We start from the raw sequence: 15660 nt of genomic DNA, 5'->3' as shown, positions 1-15660 counted from the left end.
TTTACTGGTACCAGTCTCAGGATGCCAAGGCAATGCGTCGCTGGTGACCCTCAGCCCTCTCTTCGTGCGTCATCCCCGGGCGAGCAGCGCATCCCCATGCGGGCTGTGCCGAGCTGGTGTCCCGCCCCATCCCTACCTCCGTGGAGCTCCAGGGGTAGCAGCGCCACCGAGGCTCACCCTGCTTAGAGCTGTGGGTCAGCTGTGGCGGCTGATGCACAGTCAGTTCCAGCTTTCTTGTGCAGGCAGAGCTGCAGGTGGCTTAAGAGAGAACTTCAGCAGCTCGCTAGTGATGAAGAGAGCACCTGGAGGCTGGGATAAATAAAACCTTTGGAAGGGAAACAAGAAGGATGAGCAGCAGCTGTGTCCATCACTTTGCACAGGCATTTGCTTAACTATTTTCTTTTTTCTTGATTATTTTTTTTTCAGGAAAGTGTTTGTGCTTTTTGCATCCCTGTCCTTAACAGTGTGTGCTTTGTTTTGCTTTATTTGTTTTCTCCTGCAGAGCCAAGTTCCCATTATGTGATTTCCTTAAAGGCCTTTAACAATGCTGGCGAAGGGGTGCCCCTGTACGAAAGCGCGACCACCAGGTCGATGACAGGTGAGTTGCCACTGCTGGTGGCACAGTCTGCTCCCCAGCAGCCACTGTGAGCCTTGCAAAGATGCACGCTTGGCAAAATATTTTGGTCAAGGCAATGGAAGAGAAGAGCTCTGCAACCTCAAAGTTGCCGCTAGAATAAATCGGCTTCATTTTCCACTTTATTGTAACTACACAGATAGAATGAATTATTTACCCTTTCCAGAAATTGGCTGTATAAATTTAATGGGATGCTTACAAGTGCTTACTCTTTGGTGCAAGTTGGCTTGGGAGAAGCATGACTCCCAAACAATGTAAATATTTAAAGATCAGGGCAGAGTAGAGGTGAATAGCTTTGCTGAATGAAGCCCAGATGAAATTAGTTTTGTTTCCTGCCTTTTTAAAGCAGTTTAAAGTAAAAGTGAATTAGTGAAAAACGCACTGTCGTCATGCACATCTACAGGATCATGGAGAGAGGTTGTGAAAGGGGAAGGAGCACACTGATGAGGTTTTCCTGGCTCACAGAAGGGACTGCCCAGCGGTAACAGAGCAGGATGCCTTTAGGCAGATGTTTTTCACAGCTGCATTATTGGGGTGCCAGCAAAGTTACAAAATCAGAATTATTCTTGTGTAGCACTTGTCTTCCAGACCGCCTCGTGGCTTTTCTGCCATCACTGGTGTGTGGGTGGGACTGACGAGGGGTTAAAAAAAATGAACTGAGACAAAAACAAAAAGAAAAGGTGTTTTTCCTCTGGGTTGACCCCATCGTTTGGTGAAGGTTTTTTTTCTTGTGTTTCACCCATGGTGTTCAGAGCTGCCTGGAAGGGGAGCTGTGTCACTGAGAGCAAAACCGATCACTGACGCTGGCTTGGGTGGACTGCGAGGAATAAACCCACCAAATGGCACTTCTGTGCTGTGGCTCTCCAAGGAAAAACAGCTGTTATCCATGTGGCCTTGTGAAGTATTCCCATAAAAAATCTTGGAAAGTCAGAAGGAGAGAGAAAAAAAAAAAAAAAAAAGAGATTAATTACACCATCAAGGGCAACTCTAACAAGGTACCTTAGATATAGTGTCAGGGAACTTCTGGCTCAAAATTATTAATCTTTTTGTCTGGAGTCTACAGAGGTCATTCTTGCTGAGCGTAAAAACTCCCAGTGGATTTGCCTCAGGATCTATATATACTTTGAGTTTGAAGTTTTTAGTTCCTTGTTGATTCTATTTCAACATTGCACGCTGAGTTTATGTCTGTATATATAACTTCTCATAAACAAAATGATATCCAGGTGTGAACAAGGTAATTTAGGCTTGGGCTCTGTATTTGGTGAACCGTATGTGGGAGCAGCACACCTCCATGCTTCTCTCTTACTGCCGAGAGACACCCATACCTGGAGCATCATCCCACCGCCTCCCGCCCATGGGATGCAGCCTCTGAAAGGAGCTGGTGGCCTGGGTCGTTTGTGGAGGAACATCTCAAAAACCCCTTTTCTTGAAGCAGGAAAGTGCAGGAACCGTGTTCCCCCAGCAGCGGGTGAGCTGACGCACCCTGGGCACCTGGGCACCAAAGAAAACCAAACCCATGTAGCATCCAGATAGATTTACTTTGGTGGGTGCTTGTGTGGCTGTGGTGGGCAAACTGAAGTTCTGTAACACGCAATATTTGCAAAGCAACTCCAAAGAGAGCCAGAAACTCTTTTCTGTCAAAACGATGGCGATTTCCAGATGACAGATGTCCACGCGTAAAATAATAGCAAAGGAAACTTTGGTGGAACGTGGAGATGGTATTTAGGGACTTATGTTCAGCCACCCTGGGATTATAGACATTTGCCACTTCCTCAAGTCAGTGGCAACATGTTTCAGAAACTGAATTATCTTGATTGATTGACACCGACCATTTCATAATGTCCTCTACAGCAGGACTTCAGGTGTCAGTATGGGAAAGAAAAATCAAAGGGAAGTGTAGCATTTGCTAAAAATGCCAACTCGGCTCCTCCAGTCACATCAGCTTCCAGCGTTCATTTGTTACAAACCTCAACAGGAACAGGTATTGCTCACCCGCCAGAGTTTACAGGCAGTTCTTTTGGAAAACTTCAGGAAGAGAAACTGTTAGTTTTCAACTTGCAGAACCTCGATTGCCCAGGTCGAGACAAAGAAGAGATTCAGCTGCCCGTTCCTCCCCATGTTTTTGAGTTCTGGATCACTACAGCAACAACCGGGTTGCTTCATCTCCTTTAACATTCATATTAAAACTTCTTATAAAGCAATTTTTGATGAAAGAAGCAACACAAGAGGCAAGTTGAACCTCATGGCTTATCGTACATTTTAAAGATCCTAGTCTCCTCTGTTTTTCCCTCTGAAGGCTGTGACCTCCCAAAGGTCTGAATAAGAATTCCAAAACTGTAAAACAGGGCGGTCAAAGAGTGTCAGGAGCTGGAATTGCGCATGAAACAAACAGTAGCAACTGTCAGTGAGGAATTAGAGTAATTTATGCTTTGATTAATTAATTAGCACATTATTTTAGGGGGAAGAAAACAAGCCAAGGAACCTTTTGGCTTGCTTTGGTGCACTTTGCCCACTGCATTTTGGAATTGTATTTACAAAAATCACAACTGGTAAATAACGAGTCACTAAGTAAGATCAGTAGGACAGGCCAAAAGCTGGCTGGCTGAGACAACAAGGACCAGAGGTATTCAAACGGAGTAGAAATGGTCTGTGGCTCCTACATGGGTGCCATCACCGTGCAGCCTCAGCAGAGCCCTGGAGAAACCAAGAGCATGAATGTCATCGGGGCCGAACCGAATGCTAGAGAGGAATTCTGTACATGGGTGGTTGGTGGGGTTTTGGGTTTTTTTTTCCCCTGTGACTGTAACAGCAGTAGTCTGACCCATGGTCTGGTTCCTCTCTCACACCACCATAACTTAGAGAAACCTCTTCTACAGCGAAGTGGCAGGAGAAGCGTGGCCACAGTAATCTCAGCAGCCTTGGTTTGCTGGAGGTGTAAGCACGCCACTCAGACCTCAGCTTTTGGAAGTGAAATGAAATGTACCACTGTCTCAATAATTAAGCTGGCCAGAATTATCCTCTGACATTGCATAGCACACCTCTATGGCATGCACATGGTGCTCAGTGTCTCGGTCCCCAAAGACCACCCGATCACAGGGACGTGGGAGAGGAGCTGTGCTTGTTCCTTGTGGAAGAAGCCCGCTTGAAGATAATCCGTGTCTCCATGCCTGGATGTGCACATTTAACACAACTAATGTGCTGACAATCTTAAACCGACAACTGCAAGATCTTCTTTCTTCAGAAATTGTTATGTTCTGGTTTGCTTAGCAGACATTGGGGCATCCTACATATGTGAGAGGATGTTGTGTCTGTAAATCAGGTTGGAAGACAACACACCCTCCACTTTGTAGGTGTTTCTGATAATGTATCATTTAAGTGATTCAGGTTTTTTAGGAAAATAATAAATAATGTTATGGAGAGACGCTGTGTGTAGATGCATCTTGTGTGAAGAAAACACAGCATACTTGGAAGTATTTTTCAGAGAATCGTAGAATCATTTAGGTTGGAAAAGACAAAAAGACCTTTAAGGTCTTCCAGTCTAACCGTTATCCCAGTCAGGAAAAACAGCACTTAGCACCGGTTAGTTTTGTTGTAGTGATGTAACTGAAATGTTGCTGATGTGTTCTCATTTTGCATTAATGCCTTTCTTTCTGTTCTCCTCATGTTCCTCCTCCTCATTAATGCCATGCATTTAACCCATTGTGATGTGTGCCCCTTGGTGGCTGTTTGTGTTGTGTTTCGTTTTGTTTTTCTGTTTAACTTACCTATTAATTTATTTTGGAATGCTCATTTGGTGATGTATGGACCCAGACCCCATTGATCCATTAGAAGTTGATTTTTATCCTTTGCTTGATGATTTCCCTACCTCAGTCCCAGATATCTCCACCCCCATGCTCCCACCAGTAGGTGTCCAGGCTGTTGCACTTACTCATGATGCAGTGAGGGTCATCTGGGCAGACAACTCTGTCCCAAAGAACCAAAAGACTACGGAGGTTCGCTTCTACACGGTCCGATGGAGAACGAGCTATTCGACAAGTGCTAAGTACAAGGTGAAATTTTAACACGTTATGATTTTATGAGCTACTTCATCTGTTCATATTTTATTTGCAAAGGCTCCAAATTGGCTTCTTACAAATGTCCCTCAACCAAAATCCCCATTCCAATTGAAAGGAAACTTGCCTGAGTAACTACTGCTTCCTAGAAACCTGTGTGTTTAGCTGGATGAAAATGCCACCTTTTAATTCCACATGCCAGTTCTTGAAAATGTTGATCTTTAATCTTTACCAGTCAGATATAAATTAGTCACAGATTTAGTAGCACAATAGCGCAGCATGAATAGGAAGATACACCAATTGCAAACCCACCCACGCCGTGTCACAATTCCAACCACCCCTATTGCTGTTATCCCAAATAGCAAAAACCGAAGGTGAATTTCTGAGTAATTCTGAGAAAACTCAATTTGAGCGGATATGACAAAAGCACACTACTTTCTGTATGGAAGTTTCTTTTCAAGTCCCCATGAAAGCAGTACCAAAGCCCGTGCATTGCAGCAAAGAGATACGGTGGGACAGGGAATGGGAAGGAACAAGCACAGCCTTTATTTAGGCTTTTTTGTTTGCTTGGTTTTGAGCAAGAAGCTATCTTTCCCCACTATCGTCGGCTTCTATATTGCATCTCATATAACATCCACCTTCCCCATGACGAGCATGTTCTTCCTCCCGTGCCCTACCATAATAGTTGTTTTCGCTTGCCTAAAGGATCGTATCGATCCATAGTGAGTTGTTTGCTATGGATGTATTTTTATACTGCAAGTGGACACCTCATTTTTTGACTGTTCTCTGTCCTAACAAAAGCAGCCTAGTACAAGTCATTTTTACAAGGACCATGGAACAGGCCACGCTCTATCCAGCCCTCAGGCTCCTCCGATCAGAGCCCGAGTGGTATGTCTGGATAGAGGCTGACCTTTCCAACCCCCCAGAGGAAGGCTCTCCACCTCTTTCAGGTTTGGGGTACACCTGTCCTACAGACTCTATACTCATGAGATCTTTCCCAGATCATTTTTTGGAAGACGTGGGAATGATAGTGGAGAAGCTCTTGCCTTCAGTCCCTTTGCTGGATGTGATTTTTTGGCTCTCCCCCTTACACGGCTCCATCAGAACTGGGCTCGCTGGCACTCAGCTACGTCCGTGTGCTGCCACAAACTACCCACATTGGTTGCGTTACTCCTGGGTTGTGTTCACGCCAGCTCAGAGGAGACTCGGGTCAGCTGGCTTTTTGCTGCTGGTGCTGACCCACTGTAAATCTTCTAAATAATAGCACGTCTTTACAAAGTGTAAAAGTCCATGCTTTTAAGTAATAGCCCATCCTGAATAGGTATAAAAGTCCGTACCTTGCTTTTACCTCTGCTGCCGTACTGCTGGCAACCTCCCATGCTGATGTGACGATCTGCAATATTACACCCAAGGTTTGTAGGCTCGTGCAGTTGTAATGAGCTCTTGGGTAATGACGGGTGCCAAAATGATGCGTTGTAATGTTTTGGGTGCCCTACCTTGATTTGACTGCTATTCAGAGATGGATTTCCATGCCTAAGGAAATGAGGAGCACAGCACAGGGAAGCACGGCAAGTCCCAGTTTGCAGCTCTCGGGATGAAACCAGAGCTCCAGCAAAGGCGGCATGATGTTCTGCCGTTTGCCGTCCATCGTAGCATTTTCTCTGGTTTCCCAGTGCATGTACTGAGCTGCATGCAGTGGAAAATGGGGAGGGGGCAACAAAAATGCTTAAAAAATAGCCCCATTAATCTGCTGCGTGGGAGAAGCAGGTCCTGCTTGGAGGTGTTGAGCTTGTTGGCCTTCTGCTAGCACGAGCAGGTGGGCATCTCTCCCAGAGCCACCGCGCAGGGCTCAAGGAGCAGGAGACTGGAGAGAAGAGGAGCAAGAGTGGAATTACCTTTTTTTTTGCCACCATCTCTAATTTGGCCAGTCTGTGAGTAACATGTAAAGAGCCAATCTGATTCATTTATTCCAGTTCAATCAGCCAGAAGCAGAAAAAAACAAAAATCTTTCAAGAGGGTCTGCTTGCTTGAAATGACCACATTTTCTCAAGGAAACAAGATAAAACCCTATTGTGTTATTCTTGGAAAACAGCAGGGAACACTTCTGTTTCCTTCGGAAGGGTTTGGGTCAGGCTCACAAATAGGTTCCCAAAGCACTTGCCTGTGTGTGGGCATTGAATTTCCCAGTCTTCTGAAATTTTCCCATTAAAGTCTCCCATTGCTTCAAAACTGTATACCACATCCTAAGATAATGAAGGGTTCAGCCTTTCCCATGGAAGGTGGAAAGTTTATAAATTCAGCTTCGCCCTGCCAAATTTACTTTGTACAGACCATCCCAAACAGGCATGGCGTGACATTACTAAAGATACTCACTCCAGTTACACCTCCTTCATCTCAATGGGTTGTTGACTTCAAGCATGTTTTGACTATTGAAATGCTAATATTTAGCATTGAGTGAAACAGTCAAAGAAAAACACTCAGTTGGAGACAAATAACTTCCTTTTTACAAAAAAAGAACCCAGCCTCTTTATTTTCTACTAAAGACTGTTTTGTCCAGGAATAGGTTCAAACCCTATTGTTTTTTCCATCTGAATTTTTCCTCATTCTGTGTAGTAGCTGAAGGCTTTCACAGTGATAGTTATCAGATTTAGCTACCCTCAGTCATGCTGAGGAGTATTTTATGCCATAAATCATTTCATTTCTTCCAAAATGTTTTCAGGGGGAGAAAATTATTATTCCCTATATTGAAATCCAGCCTTTACTCAAAGAATAATTTATATATACTCCAGCAGGTGGATTTTACCATCTCTGGTAAGTGCCTGAGTAGTTTGGCTGAGTAGTTTATGAACACACAGGTTATAAGTGACGTCTTTTCTTCAATAAGACTTCTTATAGAGGGAGATTCTCTGCTGGAGCAAACCCCTAGTACAGATAAGTTGCAAAACAGCTGCTTTCTAAGAGCTGGGAGTTTTAATTGAGTATGAAAAGGATAAAATCTGGTATTGCATTAAGTCCTCCTATTAAGTAGTATATTTATAGAACCATATAAGTAGGCATATATAGAACCATAGAATCATTTAGGTCAGCAAAGACCTTTAAGCTCCTCGAGTCCAACCAATAGCCTATTCATCCATGTCTCTGCAAAGGAAATTTCTCCCCCTCCCCCTTGAATATTACTGCTTTGGCCTGTGGTGTGCTGGAAACTTGACATCCTGTTTTTAGTAAAGGGCAATTTATTTTTGAATCAGCTGATGAGTTAGCGTCGAAATGGCGTTACCGCTGCATGCCAGCAAGATGCCTTCTTGTGAACCGCTTCCCAACCATGAGTATCAAGGTAGTCCTGTGATGCAGAGTCATCTGCGTGTTGTCCTTACTCAGTTAACTCTAGTCCGTAGACATACAGACGTGTAAAAGCGTGCATCACATTTACTCGCTGGCCTGTAAGTTGTCCAGGCTGGAGGATTGCACACCAGGCTCTGCAGCTTGAAAAGCGTGGGAATTGATTTTTTTCAGTTGTCACCAATTTGTCCAATAATTTTCTTCTCACTTGTCTCCTTTGGTACTAGAGCAGTTTGGCTCAGATGGTTCCTTACTGCAGGCTGAGGTAAAAAGCTAAATCAGCTAAAATAAATGAACTCTTTAATATTCACATCAACATCAATATGTTTAGTTGTTCATAACACATCAGTGAGGCAAATCAATGTTATGTTTCAAATATAATCTAATATGTAAGCATATTATATTTAACCAAGCAAAAGTGTGGTTTATGAATACAAAAATGCATCTTTATGCACGGGCCCTGGGTCTTATTTTGATCTCTGTCATAAATATGTGTTCACACCAGAACTGGGAAGCCATAACTGGGGCCATCCTGGGGCTCAAAATGCTTTCTGAGCCTCCACTAAAAATAAATAGATGGTAAAAATTATTATTTTTTTTTTTAGAAGAAACCCATCAAAGAGGCTGGAAACGAGTGTTTTAAGTAAATGAAAACGCTCCTATTTTTTATCTGCATTTGGGCATATGAATGCGTATGCATATGAAGGACAAAATGTACATTGGAAAAAAAATGCATGGCAACTTGCTTTGTCTGGGAAAAGAGAAAGCATCACAATAATTTATTTAACTGCCTATGCTACTAAAAATACTCCTGTTAAGGTGTGCAGTAGCAGTAGAGCTCTTTTGCTTGGAAGAGGCGTCCGTTGTAACTGCGTTTTGCTTGGCAACCAGCCAGGAGGATGACTTTAAAGACGTTGTGCGCTCCCTCTCTTTGCAGTCAGCAGACACGACTGCCCTGAGTCACACGGTGATAGGGCTGAAGCCAAACACCATGTACGAATTCTCCGTCATGGTCACCAAAGGCCGGCGGTCCAGCACCTGGAGCATGACAGCGCACGCCACCACCTACGAAGCAGGTACAGCCAGAGCTGCTGGGGAGGCTTGCTTTGGGGGTTGTATTTCTCACCAAAAAGCCTGGTCCAAGCTCATCCTAACTCCATAAGCTGGCAGCGTACGCACAAAGTGTATTTCTTAATTTATTTTTTTTTTCACAGGCAGCACAGCAGAGCAGTCGTTCTGCTGAGCTCTGGTGTTGCTGCAAGAAGTTAGGAGGTGGGAGTACATGTGTGTAATACTTTGCCCTCTGATATCATGAGGAGCTGTGACTTCTAATGATTTAAAGTAGTTTTCATTTTTCAAAGAAATCCAAGATCAGGTGAGAAGGATTATTCTCTTATCATTAGATAATGATTTTTCTACTTCACAATTTTGACGTACGAAGTTCTATGTGGTTTTGTCTCAAGTTCATGACTTCCATCATATCCACTTAGTAAAAAGGACTCAGTGACTGCCTCTGTCTAACTCACATCCTTCTTGACTTAGGGTCTTGACTCACGGGTGTTCTTACTACTGGGTGGACACATCTTAGCTTATTTGCTCTGCGCTGTGCTGGTGACCAGTGCATCAGTCTAGCCAAGACCTATAGGGTTACATTGATTGAAACTGTGTGTGCAAAAGTAGAGACAAAATTAGGGGTGAAAATTAGAAACGGTGGTGGGGAAATTTAAAGTTAGAAACGGGGGAAAAAAAATTAATAGTCAAGTGAGCGGTCTTTTCAGGTTGCACATTATTTCTTGCAAAGCCACAATTATCTACCCTGTGCAAAATGGTGACTTTTATCCGTTCCCTGCTGACTGTTTGGTAAGGCATCTTGTCTATGCTTTTTGGTTTTATACGTCTTTATTTCATTTCCAACAAGCAGCCATTTGTTAATATTAACTGTGATTATAATGAACAACTATGCTGTGGAGGTTTCATTTAACTGCTCTTCTCAAGCATTTGAGTGGTGTTTTCCAAGCAGGAAACTATGACCTGGAAGATGCTCCAGATTCTGAAGGGGGCTAAATGCTCTTTTGATTACAGGCAGCAGATACATATCACGTGTAACCCTAGTTCAGGGGGTTAAAAATATTCAAAAAGGGGGCTGGAGAGGTAGTGATCTCTCTTTTGTGTGCCTTTGCTTAACCACAGTGGGGTAATATTATGGCTGGGCTTTACTTCTAGTTATCACGTAGTTGTTAATGGCAGCACCTACCCTGATCCTCAGGCTGTCTTTAAACAAGGGTGGGTCTTCCATGAAATTTGCGTTTCTTTTAGAATAAGCTGTCGAACTGCTGGATTTTCCACGTTCTTTATGATCGCCTATGTTTCTTGCTGTAGTCCCTTACCCACAGATAAGAGTGTCTGTGGTTTTGCTTAATATATTTTTCTTCTGCATCTGTTGGAGACAGCAATATGTACATTTGGACAGCAATGCAGAAAGGGCTGTATTTTCCTGAGGGTGACTGTTGGCCTTGAAAACACTCTAGGTGCTATTACAAATTGGTTTCTACCAGCAGATACCAAATGAAGTCTGCTGGTAAATATCGATTTGTTGGGGGCTTTTTAAAATGAAAACCACAGTACGTGCCAGTTAATTAACAAAGGGAAAAAAAGAGGGGATGCATGTGTCCTTAGATTTTCCCATGTGATTGCAATGCAATTATCTGAGCTTGATGGAGCAGCTCTGTTGATTAAGGGCATTCTGCACTGCCGATCTTTATTGCCTGTTTTGTACCCATTCCACATGTTGAATTTCCCATAATGATATTAAAGACTGTATGTATCAGCATCGATACAGAACTCACTAGAGATTACTACCATGGCTAGGGAGAGCCTGTTGTGCCCATAATTCAAAAGCAGCTCTCAGAGCCAACTTCCATCCCCAGATCTGCCTACACAAGTCTTACTGATACGAGGGGTGTTAATGAGTGCTAAGGGAAACATCTAAAGCTTTGATTTTTCTCGTGGTATCTTCTGTTCACAATCTGCTGAACGCAGAGCTCAACTTCAGCCGCTCAGCGGGACCCACATGGTAATTATCAGATGGAAAGCCTATGTTACAGGAGGGGGCTTACAAGCTTTCCTAGTTTAGCCTTCCAAAAACCAGAAAGTCTAGGAAGAGAAAGGGTTAGTTCATGAAAACACGTTCAAAAGGATTAATATCAGAGAATGGAAAAGAGTATTTCAGATAAAGGCGCCATTTACATACAGAGAGATGGACACACCTTGGCAGGAATACGATCATTTATGTGAAGGTAGAGAATATTGCAGGATAGGCTTAGCAAAAGTAGAGCAGTACCATTTTGCTTTTAAAATAAAGTGTGGTTAATTTATGAAAAGGGTTAATCTCTTGCAATTCCCTGGAAGAGCAAGGCAGTCCCAGATGTTTCTTTTTGGTACGCTGTGTTTCAACTGATGAGCCAGTGTCCCAAGCTGGCTACAAGCTGAGTAGCTTTTAAATGCAACACAACCCACTTGGAAAAACAAACAGAAAAAAACAAAACCAAAAACAAACAAACAAACAAATCAGCAACAGCAGCAGCAGCGGTGGCAATAATGGCCAAAACACTAATGCAAACTCCCCCAGCAGTGTGGGAGCTCACATCATGCTGGGCATTGCCGAGGATTAAGAGACTTCTCAAAGATCTGTGAGCTTGTGTTGCAGCTTGCCTACTTCAGGCTAAGAAAGATGCAAAGATGCTTCCAGTGAGGAGCAGTTGACGTGACAAGACTGAAGTTAAATATTGTGAGTGGCATTGGTGCTGGCTCTGGATGTACCAGACTGAACAAGTCATTCCAGCACGTACAGCAAAGGGATAATCCACCATAATTCTGCCGCCAAGAGCATCCGCTGGCGAGTGGTAACCTGCTTGGTTGTATGACAGCGGTAACAGAAACTTTGGTTTTCTGTGCACAGATTTAGCGGTTGCTTTCTGGATCCCACTTTTGCAAGGTTCAGCTGATGCAAATACCACGAGACCATCTGCTTGGTGTTATTTCGAAGGCATTGGTTCCTTGTGACCACAGCCTGTACAGCAGCTGGTTCTTCCCTTCCTTGTGCTTTAGGACCAGTGAATGTTTGTCACCCTGAAGATTTGTGTCTGTGCTTTAGATCGGGCTCGTTTAGCTCCAATGGATTTGTAAAGCTTTACCTCAGAAAGTGACTTCTGGAGCAGTTCTTCGGAATTCAGAAAAGTTGTTCAATAGCCGTAGGGGTAGGATGCAGGTGGTAGGATGCAGGTGACGTGATGCTCGTGCGCTGTGTGCTCCCTGCTGTGACACTGTCTGTACACTCCAGGTCATCAACAGCCTGTAGCCAAGCAAGTAAATGAACAACGAGCTCCACGCCCATGTATTACTCTTCTCTCTCAACCATTTTTAAATAATTGTCCATTTTTCCTTTCTCCTCCACAGTCTAACAATATGATGTTAAAATATGTGAGATGCTCTGCAAGACCTCCTGGCCCCCGTTAGTAAAGCAGGGTGTAAAGCAGCAGCTGCAAGCTCAGAAATCCAACCTTCCATCTTTAATACAGTGGAAATAGTAAAGCTAAGATTTTTTTATCAGGTCTAAAATATCCCAAGCTGAGCATATATTTAATGAAAATGCACAATTGCATTTGTGCATACCTACAAATGTTCCTAATAGAGAAGCCACAGTATTATTACTGATACTAAACATACAGGGCTCCCAGAGTATATTAGGTGTTTGTGGATACCTCGGCAGTTGTTTAGCTCTAAGGACCATACTAGCGGTAGGAAGAGAAGGGCTATCCACAAACCCTGACATACCCACACGCAGTGTTTTGTGCAATCGCCCCTATGGAAATGTCACTGCTGGGCAAATCGTGTGTTAGGTTTGCAGTGCATCTCAGGGCACTCACATCTGAAAGGATGCCTCCCGGGTGGTCCACGCTGCTAAGGTGTGTAAGGAATTCAAAAGAAGGCGACTCACTTCTGGTTTCAATTATTTTCATGATTTCCAGCTCCAACCTCTGCACCCAAGGATCTGACAGTCATTACACGGGAAGGGAAGCCACGGGCCGTTGTCGTCAGCTGGCAGCCACCGTTGGAAGCCAATGGAAAAATTACTGGTAAACATTTACATTATCCTGTACTCTCCGCTTTTTTACTGTTCTGATCTTTGCTGCCTTCACTTCCTATCTGTTTCATTTTGGTTAGGTTTTTTTTTCCTTGGGTGCTATTTCATCTGATGTTACTGTATTTTCTCTTACTTTTATCAGCCAGACATTATTTTATTTTCTGTTATTTGTATCAGCCAACTTGGTCTAGGAATCAGGGCAGTGTTAGGTATGCTGCAAGATCTACAGCTCAGGGGATGCAAGTCTTTTATTTTTAAATGCTAAGAGCAGTAATCAAAGTTAAAAAATGCTGCACTCGAAGTGAAGGTTTTGTGGTACGTGCTGCTCAGCGATAATTAGAAATGACTAATAAGTACTTTGTTTGGCAATAATGCAATACATAATACAATGCGTATGTAATATGTAATGATAAGTTGCTCGGTGCAGCACATCATGGGAAAATTTATTGTAGATATTAACTTTACAATAACAATTTAGGACAGTGATGAACAGGGAAAAAAATGGTAATACTGACAAGAACTGAACTTAATGGATGCTTCGCAATGACAGATTTTGTTTTCCAAAATACTGCATGTGACCTTAGTGCCTAATTAAGAAATCCATTACAAACCTTTAATGTTAATTTAGTTTAAAGAATACAGTTGAGTTGTGTCTGAGACTTTGTGATTAAATCATTATTTTAGGCTGTTAATAGACATCTCAGAGGCTTATCATTATTAGGAGAAATACTGCCCATATTCAGAAATGTCCACTTGATGGTAACGTTACTACAAACAGTTGGGTTAGACCCGTTAGTTAGAGCCATTAGCAGTGAAGAGTGCTGGGGCAGATTTTAACACTTGCAACTCAGCAGGGCTTCACTGGCGTCGGATGAGCTGTTGTGAGTTACACCCGGAAAAGTGTCCCACTTTATGTTACCAATAAAATAAGGATATATTTCCATGTGGACATCGGCCAGCGATAACAATTCCTAGGCTAGATTTGCGTAACTGTGTATAATTTCACTCTCTATTATCCTCAGCACTTTACAACCCCTGACCGTGTCAGAGAGGAGGATGTTTTGATGAAATGGCTTTGTTTACACTTACCTAATTCAGCCATTAGAGACAAGAAATGATCGTTCTGATGGACAGCACACTGAAATGAGTGCTAATGGTCCTGATTCCCTGGTGACTTTCCAAGACAAAATAAAATAAAAGCTTTCCTGACTTCCAATCCGTGGTAACAACTTTTTATAGAGTTGTTCCATCGACTGAGAGCAGGCTGGGTCCCTTGACATCCATGCACAAACTTCTTTCTTGGAGCACTCGGTTGGAGAATGACTCTCACAGGGATCTTTTAGTGCATCCGGGTCAAATGGTTCTTAGACATAGCAAGCAGAGAAAACAACTCTTTGTGGAGAGTAGAAATGTCCCTAACAGCCACATCTTCATCCTTAAAAATGTTTGAGCAATTATACTTGTGTTGAGACACACACACACACACACACACACACACACACACAGAGAGATATTCATATCTTACCTATCTATTAATTCAAATGTCATGGTCAGAGAAACTGCTTTAGTAACCCCACGCTACAAGCCTTTACATAAACTCCTGTAATATAAAACAAGAATAAAAATCAACCACACAAAACCATCTCACTTCCATCCTAACACTGCTTAGTAACCATTCATGTGGAATGAGATTTGCATTTTTTTATTTCAGAATAGGGAAACAGCTGTAGTAAGGCTTACACCAACTTTGTAGTAACTTTGGGTGCAGGCAAAGATGAAGCCCAGAAGACCCGCTCAGGCTCTCCCTGTTGCAGTAGCTCACGCCTGCGGCATGGCACTTCAGAGCAGTCTTAGAGTGGCACTTTTGCATATGACTAATTTGCCAGGGAGTATTTTAGGGGGAAAAAAACCCACACAAAGAAAAGATATTTTTGAAGTTGGGCAGAAACTGGTGTTGCAGGGTGTGCTAGACATCTCAGCCTTTTTTACTGGCTTTTTTCTTCTTCCCAAATGGCAAGGTAATTCCTACAAACTGTTAGTTTCCTAACACTCGTACTTCTACTTGAAGTTTTACAACTTCTATGTTTTATTGAACAGTAAGTAGTTCTCGTAGTACTCTTAAGTTACCAGACTTCTGGATTACTAAAATTTTTGCTTCTTCCCCAAAATACTTTCCCCTAGAGCAGCCAAGGAATATCACATGGCTTCCCTTAAGTACCCAGCAATTGATGTGTGCGATTAATGCTGTTTAGTTTTATTGATGCTTCAGACACACTGAAGATGTACATCGTATGGTTTATGGCAGCCATTGGGCTGAATGGTGCATCTGAATTTGAGTAACGTGCTTGTAACAGCCTTTTAATGTGCTACCCATTTTCATATTTGTTAAATCTATATTTCTTACAGTGAATGCTGTACTTGCAGGTTTGTTCTAAAAATAGACAAACATCTATTTTCAAAACATTTCTCAAAGCTATTTTGATTGGAGACTT

At 42.8% G+C, this 15660-nt stretch overlaps 1 protein-coding gene across 1 annotated transcript in view; it reads left to right on the top strand.

Moving 5' to 3' along the window:
* Positions 1 to 15660, top strand: part of DCC (DCC netrin 1 receptor) — a 556872-nt gene that overhangs the window by 483560 nt on the left and 57652 nt on the right. The window contains exons 16-19 of the mRNA XM_055699136.1: positions 503 to 598; positions 4445 to 4683; positions 8963 to 9101; positions 13053 to 13160. Coding sequence (XP_055555111.1) covers positions 503 to 598; positions 4445 to 4683; positions 8963 to 9101; positions 13053 to 13160 — 582 coding nt within the window. The remainder of the gene's footprint in view (positions 1 to 502; positions 599 to 4444; positions 4684 to 8962; positions 9102 to 13052; positions 13161 to 15660) is intronic.

The sequence above is a fragment of the Falco cherrug genome, chromosome Z (genome assembly GCF_023634085.1).
Source record: "Falco cherrug isolate bFalChe1 chromosome Z, bFalChe1.pri, whole genome shotgun sequence".
NCBI classification, from domain to species: Eukaryota; Metazoa; Chordata; class Aves; order Falconiformes; family Falconidae; genus Falco; species Falco cherrug.
Note: the sequence above shows the minus strand (reverse complement) of the source record. Positions and strands in the feature narration are given on the sequence as shown.